The following is a 23,873-nucleotide window of genomic DNA, read 5'->3' on the forward strand; positions in this document are numbered from 1 at the left end:
AAAGATTTTGACTTCTGTTATTGTTGATTACCCATTAAATTAAAATAAAAATTCCTTTCCGTCCAGATTCTCTAAAGATGTAAATACAATACTATGGAGGAAACTTTGATGTTTTACAGATCAAAATGATACTGAGAAGTCTGGCTCAAAAGAAATAGGCAGTAGACTTCACACTGCCAGGAAGATGCTGTTTACCAAAAATGTGCCAACTTTCAATTGTGTTAAGCGTCATTGTTTGGAACAGACAAAAATCATTTCCTCCAAAAATATGTGAAGGTGGAGTTATCTTTAGAAATTCCCAGGCTTTATATTTTCATGAACCTTTCTATTTTCTAATACATAAATAAAGGAATAAGTGAATAGTTGCCAGTTCTTATTCAATAATCCCAATATTCTCATAGTTACTTTATAAAATGAGAATAAAAAAGTTTTAAAATAGAGCTGAAGAATCAGTTATCTTCTATGGCAAGAAAGGAGAAGAGATTTTTATTGCTGGTAAATTTGATTTCTTCATTTAGATAAATCTCAAGAAGGGAATTCCTTTTGAAAGAAATAAAACATTGGAAACACAGTGTTCAAACTTTCAAGGTGAACTATTGCTTGACTAGAGAAGGCACAGTGGCCAAAATCTGCAAAGCTGGAGTTAGATCAATCTAAGCAGGACAGGAATCATTTGCATATTTCCAAAGTCCTCAGACTAGCTCAGACTTTCTCCTAGGAAAGAAGAGAAGCAGTATGAATGTTGGTCATAGTATACATACTGTGGAAGATATTTTCTACTGACTGCCATTTATTAAATATACGTAGTAAGCACAGTTCATTCTGTGCATTTTCACTCTAACTCTACAAAGCACGATCTACTATCCCTATATTATGGATGAGAAACTTGAGGCTCAGAGCTTAGACCATTTGCCTACAGCCTCAAAGTAAGTGAGTGATAGAGTCCAAATTTTAGTACAGGTTTATTTGATTCCAAAGCTCATGTACTTAATCACTGCCCCAACATAATAAACGGGCCAAATAAGGGTACAAGACATTAGAAGACAAGGGACCCACTGTTGGCTTCAGGGAGCAGTAAGACACTGAATTTATCTTCAGGAAATGAGGGAATTACTTGGTCATTTGGCCTAACAAAATACTTCTCTCAAGTATTTAACACAGCCGTATTCTTTCTTAATATTTACATTTTTTCATCTGGATTCAGCTATGTGACTTAAATACTTACAAACCCCATTTTGCCCATTGACCTATTCACACTTTGCAAGCAGTTTGACCTCAGAAAGTGAAATAAATAAATCGTGTTTTAAGTCTTCTCTGTTTTCATTCCCTTCCTTTCTCTCTCTGGTAAAATTATGGAAAGGATTTATTTTAATTACATTTCTTTGTCCGTACAGCTCATATGGTGCCTTACAGTTTTTCAGTAGGGGCTGCAGAGTAAGTAAGTGCACCAGGGAACATAAACCAGGCAAAGCAACAGCACACAGAGGCAGACAAGACACCACATAGCATGCGTGAATTGAGCCGTTTGATGTTGTCTGGGCATAGTAGAGAGTGAAGAGAGATAGGACGGGAATGTTAAATTTTGCTGACGAATATAGAGAATAAAAGAGGGTTCTGTATTCATTGTATATTCTGCTTTTAACATTATATTATGAGTGCTCTCCATGTCATTAGTAACTCATAAAAAACATGATTTTAAATGACTGCTAGAATTTCATTGTGTGCATGCTAAAACGTATGTAATCATTTCCTTATTAAGAGATATTTAAGTCATTTCCAATCTTTTTACCCACATCTTTGATTATTTAATTAATGTATATTTTTAGGTGTGAAATGACCTGGCTAAATGATGTGGACTTTTGAAAAAACGTATTCCCAACGACCTGGCTAAATGCTGTGGACTTTTGAAAAAACATGTTTTCCAGAAATATATCTAACTGTATCACATCTTTAGCATCTGGAATTCTCCAGCTAACCTTGAAGACATTCAGTACATTCCTCTTTATAAAACATCCAATGCTGTATTTGTGCACATTCATTCATTCATTTGACAGATATTTATCAACTGTCAACCGTCAAGCACCAGTGTAGGTGCTTGGATTATATCTTTATTGACAAAACAGACAAAGATCCCTCCTTTCATGGAGTTACAATCTAAAAGGGGAGACACAATACACAAGAAACAAAATTTTAAAATATTGTATACAGGTACAAAATGTTAGGTGCTATGGGGGGTGGAGAAAACAAACATATGGTAGAGTAAGAGAGATGGAAGACAGTTTGCAATGAGATAAGGAGGTCATTTTAAAATTTATAAATGGCAGCCTGTAAGAATTTTGTGAATACAAAAGAAGATAAGCAATGACTTCATTGAGTCAAGCCACAGCTACTCTAGATATCTTTACTTAATTAAATACATCCAGAAAAGGTAGGGGGTTTTTTTGCAATATAAGTATTAATTATATCCCATGTTGACCTTAAGTTTCATGATAAAATCTGATGGGTATTCAGTTGGGAATGACTGGCTATTCAATATATAAGTAACTTATACTTAAAAATAAAGTAGACCTTTTTAAGCTGTACATTTGAAGAGAAAATAAAGTTTTCTGATAAAACACTCGTAATTAAATGTTAATTATTCTATGTTATATTCTAAATGAATGAAATGAAAATACATCTTCTCAGCTATTTAAAGTTAGCTAAAAAAATTAGAGTTTAAGTTAGATAATCTAGAAAGTTCACCAAATATACATAGAAAGTCTAGAAACTGGGCTGTTTGATCTTCCAAATAAGTAATATTTATTGAGCACTAACAATGTGCTTAGAAAGCAATCTTTACAATAAACGTATCTGTAAATCCCACTAAAAGAGGACACGGAGACACAGGGAGGTTAAGCAACCTGCCCAAGGGCAAACGGCTAGCAACCTGACTCCCAACTCCTCACCACTATATACACGCTCCTCAAATCTTCTCCCTACTTAGGGTGGGAAGGGAGAAAGTTCCAGTCCAAGCAGTGATTGTGGCCAGAGAAAAGTGTGCGGGATTGCTTACAGTCCAGATTAAAATCTCTAACCGTTCTCTCCAGGAAGGAAAGAGGAGATGAACAAGGCATTTTGATTTGGTTTAAAGAAACAAAAAGTGTCAGATCTGCTCATTCAAAGTAGTGGACAAGGGGACCTCCCTGGTGGTCCGGGGTAAAGAATCCTCCTTACAATGCAAGGGACGTGGGTTCGATCCCTGGTCAGGGAACTAAGATCTCACGTGCCGCGGGGCAACTAAGCTCACGAGCCACAACTACTGAGCTTGCACGCCTCAACTAGAGAGAAGCCCGCGCACCCCAAGGCAGTGTCTGTGCGCCGCAGCAAAAGATCACGCGTACCTCAACGAAGATCCAGCATGCCGCAACTAAGACCCGACACGGCCAAAATAAAGCAAAACAAACAAACAAAAAAAACAAAGTAGTGGACAATTTGAAAGTGTGGATTGGAACTGTGATGGGGGAGTCATGCTGAAGTTAGAGGTCAGTCTTTGAAGTGTGGGGTGGACAAGAGGATTCACATTTTGTACCAAGAATGAAAAGAAACGAGCAAAGTCCCATAATCAGAGTGTCTGTACAAACAAGGTCAGGGAGGGTAATTTGCAAGACAGTGGAGACCCACTGACTGGTATTCTGCTGTCCTGGAAGACCAGAATTAGATATTTGGTATCTAGAGAAGCACCCTGACCTAGCACTGCCCAGCAATGCCGAGCAGCCTAAGCTCATTTCCTGAAAGACCAGGGGCTTGACAGTTATGCTACCCAAGCAATTAAGAGTAGCCAGAAATTCAGAGGCTGACGGCCCCTAAGAAAAATTACTCACCTGTCCTTTCAAACATGCTTACATTCCAAATATAACTTGGCACCTTAATTTTTAATCTGCTAGGTTCTATTCAATTGCTGTAGCCTGCTTTACTTCTAACTATAGTTAGAAGCCTTCTTATTTGACACAGTTAATCCAAAAAAAAAAAAAAGTGGAGACTCAAACACACAAAAAAACTCTAATGTTTTACTTTGTCTTAAAACAGGTACATTTGTTCACATTCAAATTTGTTCATTATTTTATTATGGGACTGTCTTTTTTTATTTTTAATATTGGCTCTCGGTCATATAGTTTGTGTAAATTATGCCCTTTATACGTCATTGAAATGTCCCATTTTTCTTTGAAATGTGAGAGAACATAGAAAAATTTGTAAAGCAATATGAATGCAGAATCCTGTCTATATTTTCAAACTTTGCCCTTTTATAATGGTCTCACCTGTACCTGATTTGACCACAGTTTTCTTTGCTGATTTACTTTTTCTCCCCAGCGAAAACCTAATTAACTTATGCAATTATTTCATAGAACAATTCTTTTTTTCTTTCCACCCTCATGTTTCATTGATTTATGTAAAGTTTCATTAAATTACTGGGCTCTGGGCTTCCCTGGTGGCGCATTGGTTGAGAGTCCGCCTGACGATGCAGGGGACGCGGGTTCGTGCCCCAGTCCGGGAGGATCCCACATGCCGCAGAGCGGCTGGGCCTGTGAGCCATGGCCACGGAGCCTGTGCGTCCGGAGCCTGTGCTCCGCAATGGGAGAGGTCACAACAGTGAGAGGCCCGCGTACCTCAAAAAAAAAAAAAAAAAAATTACTGGGCTCTAATAACAAGTACAACTGTCATTAAGAGGTTCGGATATAAATACCACTTGTTGAACATACAGCTCAGCAGATAGTGACAGACTTGCTGGACTTAGTAAGAGAGCGGACAGAGGGCTTTCAGTGTTCCACGAGCATCAGCATATTTCATAGAGGGAAGAGAGGGCATTGGTTATTGCTGTAAAAAGAAGTGTCGGTTATTAGTGCAGAAATCAAAGACAGAAACTTGAATGTATAAAGTGATATTTGCTCAGAGGGTCCTAGCCCCAAGAGGATGGTCCCAGAAAACCTTATGAAAACACCTGAGCTTCAGTTTTCTCAGCTGTAAAATGATAAAAAAAAATAATAATAACAACAATATCTACTCTCTGCTCTACCTAACGCAAATGATCGTGGAAGGGATTCAGTGATATAAGGTTGGTGAAGGTGCTTTTAATATTAAATTGCTGCACCTATGTTACTAATATTTAATTGGAACACTAAGAATTAGAGTAACCAAAACCATAATAATTTTAGACAATCTGACCCATTCTGTCTTATATGCAAATGTAACCCAAATGCAACTGAGTATCTTCTTTTTGTTTATTTAGAGCCACTTTCTATGTGATGATAGTCTTTAGCTCATAGAGCAAAATCTCTTTGATTTTAAGTGCATGGAATTTAAAAAGAAAGTAACTTAAAAATAGATTTTTTTTTCAGGCAACTAAAATACTAGCTAGACCTGTTCCTTCTTTATACACAAATAGTCCTAATGTGGGTGTGAGAGGGATGGTCAAAGAAAAAAGATTATAAAAATATCAGTTTGCTTTGCATTGCGTTCTACTTTTGCTGTAAACCACTGATTATGAAACATTGGTTGATGTCCAGAATCTTTAGTTAGGGTTCACTAATTGCTTGTTTGCACAAGAGACACATGACCTTCTGGAAACCTCTTTGTCCTCCAAATTATGAATTCTTGGAATTAATAGACAATTTTACTGCAAGAATCAGCCCATCTAGCAGAAGAATAGTGATGATTTGGGGTTGCATACTGCTAGATAGCGTGCTATTTCGAATTACCTACAATTATTATGGTTTCACAATATTATCTGTAAGAGAGCATTTTCCTTCCTTGCATTTTCCTTTTTTATATCATTGTTAGCACCACAATAAAGAAACCCTAAAAAGCTCTTCACAAAAATAATTTGAACATGAACTTGTGCTCTTAGAAACAACTACGTTTGCCACTCTCCCTCACTTCATATTCAAAAGCACCCACACTTCTCTGGTCTCTTTTTCTACGTTCTCCTAAAAGGGGGAAAAAATGTATTCGGTGTGTAGAAATAAGCTATTGTATCTCAGAAAGGAGATGCCATGCTAATTAAGGGTTGTTTGAATGAACAAGTCACATTGCATTGTCTACTGGGAGCCCGCTGCCAATTTCATTTTTGGTAAAGAGTCAAGAAAAACATTCAAGAGGGCCCCGGCAAGCTTGGGAGAGAAGCGAGCAGCGCTTCCATTTATCAAGTAGGTGCACAAGCCTGGATTGTATTGTTAAGAGTCAGGGTGCAGGCTGAGAGCTCCTGCCTCGCAGCTTTTCTTACCGGTTTCAAGAGCCACCTTCCCAAAGAGGGGCCTGCTCCTCAGACGTGATCTTGGACAATGGGGCCACGTATGCCAGACTGCTGGGCCACTGAATGCCACTTTCTTTGTTCAGTACCTTTTTCAAGATTCTTTGTCACTCTTCTTGAATTCATCCAGGAGGCATGGGTTTTAAGACACAAAATAGCTCGGGTCTTGCAGCGACATAATTGATGCTCCATTGAAAGAAACCAGGCAAATTGGTTAGTATGATTACCTTTAACAAACTGGGGGAATTTGAGACATTTGGCAACTCGTAAATGAGGAGGGAAAGAAATTGCTGTATTTTTAAAAGATTGCTTTTTTAAAAAAATTATTAAAATATAGTTATTTACAATGCTGTGTTAGTTTCAGGTGTACAGCAAAGTGATTCAGTTATACATATATATATACATATATATATATGTATAATTCTTTTTTAGATTCTTTTCCGTTATAGGTTATTACAAGATTTTGAGTATAGTTCCCTGTGCTAAAGATTTCTTTTTTTAATGTTAATGTTATATTAGCCAGGGTAAGCCTTTAGCCTGATTGCTTGACAGTCTTGGGTGTGGGGTGGCGTGTAAATAGAGGTGAAAATGATTTACTTTGTTTGGAAAAGGACCAGAACGTAGAGGATGCAAATGTGTTTTTATTGTAGTGGATGAAAAACACTGATTCCACTAGGTGAAGTGACTTCCTTGTGGCTTTATCACATAGGGTACTTGGTACTTAGCATGATAGAGCCCCAGAGGTGTGTTTCTGATACTTTATGTGTCTTTTCCTTTAGTTCTGTAATTCTGTAATGTTTTTGCTGCTACTCTTTTAAATCTATAAGTACTTAATTTTTTTCAAGTTTGGTCACGTGCCTTTGACATAGATGTAAAGAAACAAGTGTCCTGAGGACCTCAAAGTCCCTGTTGAAGGCAAGAAGTGAAAGAATTTCTCTATAAATATGCATGTGTGTTTGAAAGAAAATCATGAATTCTATTTAAACAATATTTCTAAAATTAAATTGCTTCCCTGGGCACTGAAAATAAAACGTCAACTTTCACACTTTACATTCTTAGTCATTAAAATATGTGGCAAGAAATTAATAGCTCTTTTGCAGTTGTTTAAAAGGCAAAATAATAAATAATATGAGCTTATATGTATGCTTGAGTCTCATTTTGTAGTTTTTTAAATAATGTAGCTTGGATATCATAAAAATAATATAATATTTAATGCATGGTCTAATGCATATTTAAGTAATAATCTAATCACTTTAGATCAAAAACCCATTCCATAACTGAGTAGTTGTAAAATAACAATAATAATAATAACATCATGTTTTTAATGCCTACTGTATGCCTGGCTTTGTCTTAAGTGCTTTCCATGTATTAAATCTTGAGGAAACTGAGTCCAGAGAGATTAAGTATCCTGTTTATGGATTCACAGATAAATGGTAGCACCAAAATTTGGCCCCAGGCTCTCTGACTCCAAAGCTTGCACCTTAACCACCACATTATATTTTCTTGCTCGCCATGTAATTATTATTACTGCTCTTAAACCCTTCAAAGAGGATCCATCATAAAGATTTTTTAAATAATTTTGCTATACATTTATTTCAATGGATCCCATAGGCGAAAGGGTCATCGGTCCTAGAAAATATAATACCTTAGGTGTATTAATGGTCATTACATCTGCTTTACATACAAGGGAAACTGGATCCTGTGGCACCTAACACATCACAGATACTCTAATTAGAGACTTTTTTTGGATGAAGCAGGAAATGTGACTTGCCTCAGTCACTGTGGGAAAACATTCGTTTTAATCCTAGTCATCACAGGATAAACTCTAATATTTGGATCTTAGTTTCCTAATTCTTAATTCAGTTCTTAATTAGTCCTTAATTTCTCTATGGGGATTTGGAAAATCTTGCCTTAATTATTTTTTGGTGTGGGATTAATAGTGTTGGGCAGACATATGTAAAAATTGATATTTTATTTAAAAAGCATTGAGATATAATTTATACTACACTATACATACTATAAAGCTTACCCATTTAAAATATATGGTTCAGTGGTTTTAGCTCATTTACAGAACTGTAAAAATTGATACTTGACTTTTTTAGATTAACTAAATAGAAAATTTTCAGATGCTTGAATAAAAAATACTCCAAGGCCAATGAAAACCATTAATATTTGCTTCTTTAATATTTGTTCTTCTTTCCCCTCCTCCAGAAATGTGTGCTTTACTGGCCAGAAAAGAGAGGAATATATGGGAAAGTCGAGGTTCTGGTTATCAATGTAAATGAATGTGATAACTACACCGTTCGAAACCTTGTCTTAAAGGTAAAACTGTGGAGCTGTAGCTATCTACAAAGTAGACGATGTTGGAGGATTACATTTCTACTTTGAAATTATTTATCCTAATAAGTACTGCAGATTCAATTTAAATAAATTAAATAATGTCAAGATCAAGGAGAAATTATAATCACTCCCTTAAGGATTTCTTTGTTATCGGCACTATTAGTATGTGGAATTATTAAATTAATATAAGCAGCAATTAAGGAAATTCACTAAGTGGGAGGCTCAGGTCTTCTACTCTGCATAAATATGACGTCTCTGATTTAACCTTTTGAATGCCTTTAACTAAAGGCTTGTGCTAGAGACTGTACCATGATTTCTTTTTTTAATGTCCCTTTGGTCTAAGCAGATTTAAGTAAGGCCTGGAAACTGTGAAAGGGAAAATCTGCGCTTGTGGGAGGCAAGAAAAGCCTGAAGTGTTGATGAGATCTCCCAAAACCTGGAGTCACAGTCATTTATGGGGACTTTCCCGGACCACATTATGTCATAGAAAAGTTATTTAAATTTGGGGCAGCAGATGCTGAGGAATGTTGCCATGGTATTGTTTTTACTTCTGGAGAGCAATCATCCCAAAGATTCCAGTTCTATCTAGAGCCTCATTACTGGGACAGAATCACCGCAGAGAGGAAGAGGGTAGATGCAGAGCCGCGAGGCACTTACTGAGACCTGTTCAACACGGTGTTCTCAAGTGCCTCGTCCACACCAGGCCCCCCACTGGGTTTTGACGTGATGTGCATGGACCCTCACTCAAAGCATTTCTAATCTAGTGACCCCCCTTGTCGCTCCTTTACTACAGGAATTCCTCACTGCTGTGAAAAACTGGAATTTGGGATGAGTGTAGAATTATTAGAGAGACTGACTATAAAATTAAGCGTTCTTATACTGGTCAATATGTTTATAATAACGTCTCAGGAATGTTCAAAGAGCAGGAAACGCACTATATCCTGACTCTTTCTTGGCTATATCTTCATCTAACATCCATTATGTTTATTATAACAAATTACAAACATATATTTAGCATATGTATGTTTTCTATATTAAATATATCTTAAACATATGTACTAAATACATATTTATCATTTAACAGAGCAAGGCTGTCAAACTTTGGCATCAGCATAGTTACAGTAAAGTTTTCTCAGGGTGAAAGAGTATTCTTCAAAAATCTCCTAGATTTTTTTTCCGCCTAGAAATCAGTTGCCAGCAAGATGGGAGTGATAGAAGGCATTCAGTATTGTGGTTTGGGTGACTTTTAGTTCCACAGGACAATGAAGCATCTGGTGGCTGTTCCTATTTTCAGCAAGGAAGTCACACGCAACACGTGAAGCATTACTGGTACACCTCATGGCCTGATCACAAGACTCCAGCCAGTGCCCAGCCCCTTCTACAGCTCATGCTGGATGTGGAAGAAGACAGACTTGCCTCCGTGGGCCGAGGGCCTGTGATTGTCCACTGCAGGTAAGGGATGAGCTGTCCTTTCTGCCTAAGCAGCTGTCCTTTGTAAAGTCATAGAGCAGGTGGAAGTTGGGTTTTACTTCCTGGTTCTGACTTGGCTGATAAATTAAATATGTATTGAAAATGATTAACTTCCTCATACTTGTGGCTTGACCGAGATGATACTTAACAGAAATGAAGTGACATCATTAGCATATTTTCAGCGAACAGTCACACAGTGGAGAAAATATCACTTCTAATTAATAGCTCAGGGAACAGGAGAACTTATTCACTCAGTCCTCTACCTTGAAACGTAGATGGATTCAATTAGTCTCATCAGTCTCACGTATGCTAGGAATCACATATGGTTTTTTTAATTATCAACAGCCTTTTGTTGTTTCAAGATGGCCCCTGGACTTTACTAGGATTGTATCTTGATAACATTTATTATTATGTCAAATTTGGTGAAAACCAGTCAACTATTCTAAAAGTTACCTCATGAAAAACAGATGGAAATAAATTTATGAAATGGGAAGTGGGCAAGTGGTAATTCGCCAAAAGGAGAACAAAGTGCTGTTGCCAGAACATGCGGTACTGGAGGCTGGGCCAACACAGTGACAGATGTCCGCAGTGGTTCCCTTCCCTAACGTCTAGCTTAAAGGTCTTCTCCTTTAAATTATACCTCTTCCCCCTGTTTTCCCGTTAGTGTGCCCAAACTAAAGCATATATTTTAAGGTTATTTATATAACTGGCCATTTAGTCTCCATACTTTCTCCAAATAATTGGTGTTACTTTATTGACCCTCCTAAGTCTTGTAAGATAGTTTTTGATATTGTTAAGAAATAAAATATATTATTTTAGATTATAATTTTAGCCTTCTTTTGAACCTTTGTGGTTTAATTAAGGGTAAAATTTACTACATGTCTGTTTATCCAAAGTATCATTATCTAGTTTCTAACATTAGGCCTCATCCTAAACTTAGCTCGGGGCTGAAGAAAAATACCTAACTGGCCATACTTTAGGGCTGGAAGTGTCCCCCACCCAAATCATAAAACAGTCAGGATGTCTAAAATGAACCTACCATTTCCCCTGTGAAACCAGCTCCCCTTCTGATTGCTATTTCTAAGAATGAGACCATCTTTTTTCCAGGCACTCAACATCAAATGTTGACAGTTATCTTTGGCCCTTCTCTCAATTCCAGCCTCCATATCTAATCAGTCACCAGATTGGCTTTCCCTTCAAAGCTTCTCCCATAATCATCACTTCCTGCCCAACCACCCAAGTTCAGGCCCTTATGACCTCACCCATGTATTTTAGAAGAAGTCGTCTAATTGCACATACACACCCCACTTCCCCATGCTCCACCCCTACTACAGCCTATTCTGTGCACTCCTCTTGGATGAGGTGCCTAAAATCCTCTTTCATCACATGGAGTCTACGCTCAACACTTCTCAAAGGCTTCCCATTCCCTAGAGCAGAAGTTCTCAACCTCGGATCTGTGGATTAGCTATGAGGGCCAGTGAACTTGAAATGACTTGAACAGATTTGAGTACATGAAGTTAGGTGAATTTCCTGGGAGTGAAAACTCATTGTTTTCAACAAATTCTAAAAAAAAAAAAAAAAAGGAAGAAAAAAGACTACCATTCTTTTACCGGATGATGTCCAAACCTTTCAGCTTTCCATTTAAGATCCTTTATAGACCCCACTGTACCTTCCCAGTCTTATTTCCCACTGTTCCTCTAATGTAACTTTCTCTTTAAGCCAAACTAGCCTACTCATTGTCACTCTATTCTGCAGCAATTCTTTCCTTTTACCATTCTCATCCATGGAACATTCTCTCTCCTTCATGATAACCCAAATGCCTGCCATTCACAGGGTATAGTTCAAGTCCTGTCTCTTTATTGAGACAAAGTCTCCATAGACACTTCAACTAAAAGGGACTCATGCCTCATCTGAATTCCTCTGCACCCACATTCAACAGGAAGTAAATGCCATGTAGGAGAAATAGTGCTACTTGAGTGCCAAGAGGGGAATTATTCATTCAAACCATGAGGATTGAAAAAGCCTCTAAAAGTTGGAATAAAGTTGAACAGGATCTTGAAAAGAGGTCCAATGTTTGTGGTTTTAAAAGGTGGTAGGGAGGGCATTTCTGACTGGAGAAATATCCATTAACACAAAAAGAAAAATTAGAAAATAGGAGTTTTTTGCAATGATTCAAATGAAAACGATGACGCAAAGGGTACAAAGTTGACAGCAAAAAGCTTGAAAGTTCGTCACAGTCATATTATGTAAGGGCCTGAATACCATGGAAGGGTGCTTAGACATTGTGCTGTGACCACTGGGAGCCATCTACAGTTTTTGAGTAGCGCGTAATATGATCCGGTCCCTGTTTTAGAAAGATGAACCTAGTAGCTGTGTATATCATGAATTAGCCCAGGAAGAGTCTTGAGCCTGGGAAACCATAATGAGATCATTGCTAATCATAAAGTAAGATTTCAAAAACGTGAGCACAGTTTATAGAAAGGAAAGCATGGATCACAACAGCTCCGCAGAGGTGGAAAATATAAGAATTGGTAACAGATTGGTTGTGGGAGTTGAGAGAGGGGGAGATGTTGAAAATAGCTCCAAGATTTCTAGGCTGGAAAACTTGTGGCTGCCTGGTAATGCCATTGAGGAAAAAGATAATTAATTCTGTTTTAGATACACTGAATTTAGATACATTGAAATGCAGCAAGTGTAAAAAAGCAACAGCAAGAGTGCCAGCTAGGAGGTGGAATGCCAATCTAGAGTTTAGGAGAAACTTGGGGAATTTAAGTGTAGATCTGAGAGAAATTTACATTTGTGGTTGAAATTGCTGAGAGAGAGAGAGAGAGAGAGAGAAAGCTTGTTTGTTAAGTTGATGACTTACCGTCTGAAGGAGATTCATGAGTAAACCTTCCATGACAGGTAGTATGTCTGTTTAACTGTTACCTTGATAAAAAAAAAAAAAAAGAAAGAAAACTTGGAAATATGTGCTTCTAGCCACATCCTCTCTCCTTAACTGAATTGAATCTTCAGTTATTCACTAGCATCTTCCACATCAGTATATCCAAGACCAACGTCCCCACTCTCTCCCTCAAATCAGCCCTCATTCCAGAATTCCCCCTTCCTCTCGACAAACGCTGCCATTCTTCCAGTCCTCCAGGCGAGTCACCTTGGACTTCTTGCTTTTCTCACAGTTCAGCTCCACTCTTCCACACTCACATTTATGATGTGTATAAGTCTTTCCCCTCCTTGCTACTGCCCATACCTTACCTAATTTCAGGCCTTAATTCTTCTTTGTAGAACAACTAGTACCTTTTTCACTATTCTCTCCCCCCCTACTACCTCCCTCCACCCCATTCATCCTACTGCTTAGACCTAAAGGGAAGAATTGCCGTTAAAGCACTCAGCACAGAGCCGGGTTTGTACACTCAGTACATGAGAGCTGTTGCTGCTGTAATTACTATTATTAATCGCAATTGTTTCCAATTTTAAAAGTACCTTTTTAAAAGAATATATTTTACCTTCGCTATTTTTCCTGCACCTTTTAATGCGTTACCTTTTCTTCTCAGTGCAGGGATAGGCAGGACGGGGTGTTTTATTGCTACATCCATCGGCTGTCGACAGTTGAGAGAAGAAGGAGTTGTGGACGTGCTGAGCATCGTCTGCCAGCTGCGTGTGGACAGGTGAGTGTCAGGGGCAGAGGGTGAGAGACACTTCAGAGCAGCGTCATCGTCACAACCTAATCCGATCAGCCTGACTTTGTCAACACCACAGGCTCTGAAGTCCTAACTCTCTGTAGAGGTTTGTGTAAAATGCTTAGGAATGTACATTACATTAAAAAGCCATCGAAGAAACTGTTATTTGCAACACTCACTCTCAGGAGTCCAAAGCCAAGAGCTTATGCTTAACCCTTCCTTGTCTTTGCTGCAGGTTGTTTATGGTGGTAGCTGTTCCTTCTTAGTCTCACACCTCTGTTCCTCCATAGGGACTTTGCATTTTCATGGGACTTAAGTGAATCATTCACTTTAGGATCTTGATCCTTAAAAATGAGGCATATGTCATAATACCAAGAATCGTCTTTTTTTTCACTGTTCCTTTTTTAATTGCACAAAATGCAGATAACAAAATTTACCATCTTAACCATTTTTAAGAGTACAGTTCAGAGTGTTAAGTACATTCACATTGTCCTGCAACCTAATCCAGAACTCTTTTCATCTTGAAAAGCTCTGTACCCATTAAACAACAAGTACCCATTTCTTGTCAACCACTATTTACCTTCTCACTCTATGAGTTTGGCTACTCTAGGTGCCTCATGTAAGTGGAATCATGCAGTATTTGTCCTTGTGTTACTGGCTTCTTTCACTTAGCGTAATATCTTCAAGATTCATCCATACTGTAGCACGTGTCAGAATTTCCTTCCTTTTTAAGGCTAAATAATATTCCATTGTACACATATACCATATTTGGTTTATCCATTCATGTGTCAATGGACACTTGGTTTGCTGCCACCTTTTGGCTGCTGGGAATAATGCTGCTATGAACATGGATGTACAAATAGCTATTTGAGGTTCTTTGGAGTATATACCCAGAAATGAGATGGCTGCACCATATGGTAATATTTTAAACTTTTCAAGGAATACCATATTGGTTTCCACAGCAGCTGCACCGTTTACAGTGCCACCAACAGTGTACAGGGGTTCCAACTTCTGTCTGTTTAGTTTTGTTTTTTGTAGTGGCCATCCTAATGGGTGTGAGTTGGAAGAGTCATTTTTATGTATAGATGGTTTGATCACCTTTGTGATGATGTCTGTTTATGCACTGGAAACAGAACAAACAAGTAATTTCTTTTCTTCCTTGCTCCACAACTAAGCCTGGGGAAATGAACAGTTGAGTCAGTGACCGAGAACGTGCACAGGTGCTCATTGAGAGCAGGCACAGAGAGGAAGATGCTGTATGGGCACATGAGCAGTGGACCTCCCTGCTCTGCAGTTTGCTGTGCTATCGTGGATGAAGAGTTGTTCTGAGAGCTGAGCTATGGTTTCTCTTCTTTCATTCGCACAGCGAATATTTATGAATCATCTCCTAAACGCAAGACATTTTTCTGGATGCTGCACGTACTTAAAAGAGATGAGTGTGGCTCTGCTCTCCTAGAGTTTAGATGCTAACAGAGAGAAGAGAAGAGATAATAAACAGCACAGAAATAAACAGGACGATTTCAGACAGAGATAAATGCTCTGCGGTAATAAAACAAGAGTCACAGGATCTGAGCCTCCTGGAATTTAGCCCTGTGACCTAGAGTTTCCTAAAAGTAAAACTACAAAAGTCACATTTTTAAGTCATGCAATAAATATTTGTTGAGCCCCTACTAGGTACTAGGTCCTAGAATTTCAATAGAGACAAAAGAATTGTTCAGAAAATTCAACGAGAAAATATATACAAAGCACTCAGAACAGAGTCTGGCACCCGGGAAGCCTTTCAATAAATGTTCACTTCGTTACTATCATCTTCATTACTATTAAAATCATCAGTGAAGTTTCTCCAGTCTCTAAAAACTAAACATTCAAATCTCCTTTCCAGATGAGGTTTTCCCTCCCCATCACTATCGTTCTTTGTTTCCTTTTAAATAGTAATTTCTAAGTCTTTGTCAGTGTATCTTCCCTCTATTTTTCTCTTAACTTTGGCTTATTAGAAGCTGTTTACCTTGATGATTAAGATTAGGGACTCTGGAAATCTATTACCTGGCTTTGCATCCTGGCTCCCACCATTTCCTGGTTGTGTGGCCTTGGGCAAATTATAAGACTTCCCCATGCCTTGATTTTCTCATCTGGAAAATGGAAGTAATAATAGTATCTACTTCTTATGTTGTTATAAGGATTAAGAGATAATCTGTAAAGTGGCTGGCACTTAAGCATGCAACCAAGGTTAGCCACAGTTATTATCAATAAATATAGCAAGAACCTGAACATGTATCTATAAATTGGAACTAATAATATATACGCCACAGGGTTGCAGTAACATTAAGAGGAGATTATACCTGTGGAGTACTGAGTAGAACATTTAGTCTAGGTTTCTTACCCTCTCTCTACCCCCCTCCCCACTTCTGCCTTTCCATACCCCGCATGTAACTACTTCCAAAAATGTCTACTTTTTGTGCATAAGAAGATCAGCTTCAATTCTCTCTCCCCCTCCTCTTATAATTGCTGTCTTGGTTTCCTGAAACCCCCTTGCCTTCCATCCACTACTGCCCACCCCAACTGGAATAGGACCCATTTGCTTCACTTCAGACTCCGCGACCTAACTTCACCAAGAAGAGGGGACCTATGTCAGACCTATGTCAGAGAGTGAGGGACAGTACCCAGTCAGTCTGCGGTGACCTTGATCTCTTCTGCTTTGTGCTTCTGTAAACAAGGCTCCTGCATGGGACCCACATATCCCCCAGGGACTCCAGTTCATGTCCGTGCACCCACTTTCCTATTAGCTAGAGCCAGAGCTCCATGAATGCCAAATACATAGATCTAAACGGACTCCAAGTTGATGTCCAACACCTGTTCTGACCCTATTTGGAACAACACCCTGAAAAAAAAGGGGGGCTTGGTTTGCTCGTTGTTTGGGCTCTTGTTACTCTTAGATCTTGTCTATTCGCCCTCCCATCTCCCTCCTCCCCCACTGGCTTCTATAGCCTGACCTCCACCTTGGTTTCCACTTCCCGGTCACATTACTCTGTCAAGTCTACCAAATTGTTCTCTAGCTTTGAAGAGAATCACAAATACATTTTTTTTTTTACAAATACATTTTTAAAACCATATCACAAAGCCTCCTCTATCGGCTCCTTCCTTCCTAAAGCAAATGGGCAGAAATTTTTAGCCTTGGCCTTCCATCACCACCAAGGTCTCCCACAAGGCTTGTCTTTTTACTCCTGATAGGATTTTCAAAACATATTCAACTTCTCTGCTGATCTAAAGCCTATGGATTCCCTACCCCCTGGATCTGAATTACTGCCAATATGTGTCTTGATATCATTCTAACTGATTTATTCATCAAGATCCCTTCTACATAAATTCTGAGCCGCTGCTTCTGTTGTTTATGAAGCAGATCGTCTCCTTGAAACTTTCCTTGAAAAGTCTTTCCTTTGCCTTCCTTCCTTCACAGGATTAACAGATTTTCTTTTTCTTGTCTCTTCCTTCTGTTGTGCACTTCCTTAGTTATTATAAAAAGCAAAACAGAAAACTCCCTCCTTTCTTTGTCTCCATCCAACTTCTTTCCATCCTTCTTGCATCTTGCTTCATTTTTTCATTCTTTTCTTGTCATACTTCACTTTCAGAATTCCAGTTTGTAGGTGACTGCTGCTGTCGACCATGGCTTTAACTCATATTGGTAAAGGGAAAAGTGGCCTCAGAAAATCCAAATGCCTGTCCTTCTGCTCTTGCAGCTTATTGTTATTCATCAGTTCTTCAAACCTTGCACCCAATCCTGGTCTCTGTGGCGGTCCTTGCCTTCAATTTTGTCTTCAAAACATTCCAGAATGCACTGTTGACAGCAGAGGTTTATTTAATGATGGTCACTGCACCATGGTCTTCAAAGCACATGCCTCATTTAACTCCCAAAGTGAACCCAAGAGTCAGAAAAGAGATATTCCTTGGCCTCACTTTTTTAAAATAAGGAAACAAAGAATTCAAGATAGCAAGTAACTTGCCCAGTGTCACCTAGCTGAGAAAACTAGTGAAATAGACCTCTTTGGCATCTGGGACTTCTGATTTCTAACTCAAAAGGTACGACTGTTTTTGATAGTAAAAAATCTTTTGGAATATGTTTATTGCAGAATTGCTAGACAAAAACTTAGCTCTTTGATCATTCTTTGCCAATAAAAAAAATGCAATGACACTATAATTTTTAAAACAATGGTTAATATGAAGGAGAGCTGTTTCATGAATAGATAAAGTGATATTGTCAGCAGTTGCCTTAAAAATATAATTTGAGGAACATGGAGAATTTGCCTCATCCCAAAATATCTATCTATGGAGGGTGCCTAAAATATCTGTGTGTAGTGAATGTTTAAAAGACTACTATTAGAGAGCCAACCTTTGGTTTAAAGAGTCATTCCTTTTTCAAGTTTCTTGAACCTACAGTTGAGAGGTGAGAGTGATACCTTATGTCTTCCTGGCTATTAACACTTTAAACAGGGTGATCTATCCTTTTCCAGTTAGGGTATGTTAGCTAGAGGGTATGTTAGCTAGAGAGTGTGTAACTCCACACATCGGGAAGACGTTCAGAACTGAGGTCTTGATGAAGAGGAATTGAAGAGAGGGCTCCAGAAGAGGCCCTGTCATTGAGGAGACTGATAGACAGCTCTGGGCATTGGGGAGGTGAGGGCAGAAGAGCTGCAAGACCGCTACCTGATTTGCAGGGCCCAGTGCAAAACGAAAATGTGGAGCCCCATTTTTAAAAATGATTAACTGTTTCAGGGTGGCAACAGCAAAGCTTGAAGCCAATACGGGGTCCTTCTCAGCACAGGGAGATGGGGCTGGTGTGACTGAGCATGTCGAGTCCATGCAGTCGACCCTGTCGGGGGATGTTTTAGGATGGATGTTTGTAGATGGGTGTGAATTCTGTGTCCTGTGGAACAGTCACCCACGCTCTCTGCTCAGAGCAGTCCTCCTGAATCATGCATACGGTCATTCATTCAACAAACATTTACTAAACATCTACTGCTGAACATGCATCAGGCACCTGGGTGGAGCAAGTTGGATTCCTTAACAGACTTTTCCAGACTGTGTTTCTCAGGGCACATTTTAACGATTAATTACACTATGAGAACCCGCTAAGTGTCAGACTCTCTTAGCCTGTACTCAGGCAAAAAAAAATAATAATAAAATAAAATTTAAAAGCTTCTCAATTCATTTTGAGAAAAAGCTATATGCTATATTTCTTAGAACCCCTCTCCACTTGGATATTCACAAAAAGTATTAAAGCATTAAAGGATCTGAAGTGTCCCCCAGCATGGAAATCTATTACACTTCCTTGAAGGACTCTTTCACATTTATTTGACCACACAAAACTTTCCTCAGACACTATCTAAAAGGGAGGGAAAGAAGTTGTAAAATAATAAATATAAGCTATTCTTTCAAGAAGTTTGGTGGCGAAGAGAAGACTAGAGACGGCGTAGGAATTTGAGCCTGGGTGGAGACCATTAAAAAGGGGAAAGGAAAGGGTGGGACTAATTGGAAGCATCCAGCTGAGCATAATAAGGGCTACAAAAGACAGAGCCAATATATCAGAGGGCTAATATTTTGTACTCTGCAGGGTCCAGCTCCATAGAATTTTTCCTATCCTCCCATACCCTCCTTAGCAATGGCCTCTGCCCACCAGTGATCCAAGGCTGCACATTGCATGTTTTTTATAGTTTACCCCCCACCACTTTTATGTGCCTCCTCTGAGAAGTCCAGAGCCTGGCTCACAGCAAAGAAAAAGAAAGTGGTTTTGGTACTGGAAATGGCTTCCATGATTGATAAATCAACAGTTTGAGCATTGAGTAGGATCAAAGACCTTATCAAAAAAAAAAAAAAAAACAGAGAGAGAGAGAAAGAAGGAAGAAAGAAAGAAAAAAAATTACAATGCTTGATCATTGTTATTCAACATAACATAAACGGGCAATTTGTACTCAGATCACAAGTCTGCATTTTAGCAATAAATTCAGATGGTCTGGTTTAGAGATGAGTGTGTTATGCTGAATGGATGTTTCCAGTGTAACAACAATGACAGAACCATTTAGTGGATTCCTCACTCTCTGGCAAGACATTATTTTTATTGGCTTTCAGGCAACTTCTATTAATAGATACTACAGTTCTCACTGCAGATTCATGAGTCTGTGATTCTCCTATTAATAATACTTTTGAGCATATTTTGAACTAAAATGGGATTTCTTTTTTCCAAATAGGAGTTCAGATTCAGTGCAGGGCACCCACAGGTGTTTTATTTAGCAGTGTGTTCATGGATCATTCCTTCATTGCCATGATATTCATTTTTAATTAAAAGACGAAGGTAGTAGCAGGCAATTGGGACAGAGCACTGGCTGGTGGGAGTGGGGAGCAGGCAGCCACTAGAGAAAGAGGTGCCAGAGATTCCTGGACCAGATGTCGAGGATGTTGGTGCTAATCCTGGCTCTGACCCTAATTTCCAGTGTGACCACTTGTCACTCTAAGCCTCTGTGTCTACATATGGAGAAAGAGAAGTGGTGCATATCAGAAGCCTCCAACCTCATCTGGTCTGAGGACCCCTTTACAAGAGTGGAATATTTCGTGGACCCCAGCCTGATGGTTATACTTTGAATCCCATAATGCTTATAAATGAATCCTGTTTTATTATTTAGCCCTTCCATGGCTTGCTTAAATCTTCTCATCTTAAATATCACTAAATTATTGTGACGATACCACCGAATTAAGAATTCCAGTTGCTATTAAAGCTAAACCAACACTTTCATCATATTTAGAGCCGGCTACAAGAGATTCATTTAGGCTTGTGTATACTGTTTTCATGATGTGAGATAGTGATGAAGGTCATTTACACATTGAGTCTGAGAGATGCACTTGTCCCTTTAAAAGTAATAATAATAATGCATAATAATAAAATGGCCCAGGATACTCAGAGACTGCCTCACATGCATATGGAGAATGACTAAGGAGCAAGGTGGGGACACCAGAAGACGTCTAGGCAGGGAGGCAAAGAACGTGTTCCATTGTAGGTTGACCTCAGGCAATCTTTTCCTCACTGTATTTCTTTTCATCCCACTCGACACCTCTGAACTCTGGAAGAACTTGAAAACAGAATTTGGGAAGTGAAACACATAAAATAATTTGTGATCCCAAAGCCTTTTTTTTTCTCCTCTTTCCCTCTTTTTTTTCCTTCCCCAGAAACAGGAAACAATCTGTCTAATCCACCCTTTTGAGAGTCAGTAGTGAAATCTGCAGTTGTCTTTGTACATACATCCTTACCTTGGAGGCCTTAAATTGGAATGACATCCAAAGACCTTACTTGTGGCTTCCCAGACAGGATAGAAAAAATGCTTCCAGTGTGCGTCATATCATTGTTTAAATGTTTTGATTAATCACTTTAGTTTGACGATTTTTTTTTTAACTATAACAACCTAAGAAGAGGAATACATATGCCACCAGTTTCCTAATATGTGTCCATATTAGCAAAACTAGGTTAAAATAATTCCAAAGCTAACATTTTCACCTCTTGGTATAATTTTTACCAACCTTTGTCTTACATTTAGCCATATCCTTCTGCAATCCCAACTAATCCCAGAGATTCCCCTTAATTAGTGAATTTCAACGATCTCATTTGAAGATCAGGGATTGAACATTTTGGTCTACTTATTTTCAGAACACTTGAAGGTAAAGCTTAGAAATTGGTTTGGATTTACTTGACATCACAGTTCTTGAGACCACAACAAGACGTCCTCTCGTAAAACAGATAATGCCAACCGAATCTTCCAAGTGGTTGTCAGGACGACCTTTTCCTTCTTCTCAGCTAGGAGTCAATTGAGTGTTAACCTGGGTGTTCAGAAGAAGATTGGCTAGTTTTCAGGAAAAAAAAAAATGGAACTCAAGGTATGCTAGTGCATTGAATTATCATTTGACTTGTGTTGGCTTTTATGCCCTACAAATACTTTGTAGAAAAAAGTATCTATATTCAAAACACCTGGTCAGAAACAATCAAAATGTTTAAGTTCTTCGTCCTTGAAATGACATGGTATATAGACACAGGGAAGATGTCTGTCTGAGACACCCCAAGTTCAGCCCCAGACGTTAGCCTTGTTTGACTCATGCCCAAGCTATCAGACCCATGAGGCACATTAACATCCACAACTTTTGTTCTAAATTTACTGTACCAAACTTTACCAAAAGAATTCCAGATTCAAAAATAATAAAAAGCCAAGGAGCGTAAGTTCCATTGTTAGCCCAGAAGTGAGTCACCGCTGCAGCATTTCTTCTGTCTACTGATTAGACCGGATACGCTCTGGGCGGTGCAGCAGGAAAGGCTTGTTGCTCTTTGTACGTGTGAGTTAATAGTCACAAAAGGTCACAATTTTAACATGTTAAAAACCAAATCTCTCTCCTGGGCATCTGGAAGGGGTTTTTTCAACACACCCTCCCAGTAGCGAAGGTGAAAAAATATATAGTTTTTTCTCTTCTAACCTGAGTTTACCCTCAGCTGACAAAGCTATGTGCTTTTCTGCAGAGCGTCCGAGAAGACACTGATTTTTTTGTTCGACGGGGCTAAGGTGACATGTGCTATCTGACATTTCTGGAAGGGCAGTATATCTGAATCCTCTCTGGCCTGGCCATACACACTGTTCATATTCTGTGGCCACAAAGAAATCAGAGCCTTGCACCCAACACCATTTCTGCAGTAAAAGAAGTGACTTTCTTCCAAAGCATGAAATGGGGCAGAATTAGGGTGAACAAATAATATGTCATCCAAACCCAGGCACTTCTGAGAGTGAAATGGGGCTTTATTAATAATTACACCATTGGGCTTCCCCGGTGGCGCAGTGGTTGAGAGTCCGCCTGCCGATGCAGGGGACACGGGTTCGTGCCCTGGTCCGGGAAGATCCCACATGCCGCGGAGCGGCTGGGCCCGTGAGCCATGGCCACTGAGCCTGCGCGTCCGGAGCCTGTGCTCTGCAATAAGAGAGGCCACAACAGTGAGAGGCCCATGTACTGCAAAAAAAAAAAAAAAAAAAAATTACACCATTTACAGGAGTAAATTAGGACTGTCCCAAGCAAACCAGATGCATGATCACCCTAAGGGCTTATGTTAACTAAGCATTTACCAACAGAATAAGAAATAGAACACGTGGCATTTATTTAGTACTCTAAATGCCACTGTGCTAAGCATTTTATGGATTATCTCATTTAAACCTTGCAAAAAGTGAAACTTTATTAGGTAAACACCGTTTGCCAGGCCAGTGGTTTTTAAACTTTTTTTTAGTGAACAACAGGAAACAAAACATTGGGAAGACAAAATCTTCTACAAAACACCAATATGGAAAACCATTAACAATAATTAATAAAAGAAAGAAGGAAAGGAAGGAAGGAAGGAAGGAAAGAAAGAAAGAAAAGAAAAGAAGGAAGGAAGGAAGGAAGAAGGAAAGAAAGAGAGAAAGAAAAAGAAAAACTGTAAAAAGGAGAACTGCTGCCCTGGTCAAAACTGTGATTAGAAGCCAGTCCTAAAGGCCCACCCTCCTTCTCCACTACAGGCACCACTGTAGAACCCTGGGCTCCTGGGAATTCTGTGAATAGCCTTTGGCTAGACATTGATAGGCTCTGACTCATTTAATCCTCACAATCTTGATGAGGTTTGTCATTGATGTCATTTTATAGGTCAGGAAAACCCAGCTGGGAGGAACAAATGATTTGTTCAAAATCCTATAGCTGATAGGTTCAAAAGCAAGGATTCAAACTTGACTCTGTCAGACTCCAAGTCCACTTCTTGCCACTAGGTCATCTACCTCCACTGTAGGTGGCTTCTAGGCTGGTTAATATTTAGAAACATATTGGGATCTTTCCATCTTGGCTTGCCCAACCTGAGCAATATGGCAGAGCTGTCCTCTGCCAGGTGTGCTCTTAGTTCTACAAGGTCCTCAGAGGACTCATCCCAGAGCCTTCCAACTAGTCCTGTTTGACCAGGTAGCACCAAAGAGTAATAGTAATAAAAACAGTTAGCACTATGGTACCTGCAAGTGCTTAGCTATGTGCTAATAAACAGTTTAAATGGACTGTCCCATTTATAGTTC

The 23,873-nt window shown here is 39.0% G+C and overlaps 1 protein-coding gene across 1 annotated transcript in view; it reads left to right on the forward strand.

Annotated features, from left to right (window-relative positions):
- The window catches only part of PTPRR (protein tyrosine phosphatase receptor type R), a 254,556-nt gene that overhangs the window by 224,874 nt on the left and 5,809 nt on the right, over positions 1 to 23,873 (forward strand). The window contains exons 11-13 of the mRNA XM_030866278.2: positions 8,495 to 8,605; positions 9,918 to 10,075; positions 13,645 to 13,758. Of these exons, the coding sequence (XP_030722138.1) occupies positions 8,495 to 8,605; positions 9,918 to 10,075; positions 13,645 to 13,758 (383 nt within the window). The remainder of the gene's footprint in view (positions 1 to 8,494; positions 8,606 to 9,917; positions 10,076 to 13,644; positions 13,759 to 23,873) is intronic.

This window comes from Globicephala melas, chromosome 10 (assembly GCF_963455315.2).
Source record: "Globicephala melas chromosome 10, mGloMel1.2, whole genome shotgun sequence".
NCBI lineage: Eukaryota > Metazoa > Chordata > Mammalia > Artiodactyla > Delphinidae > Globicephala > Globicephala melas.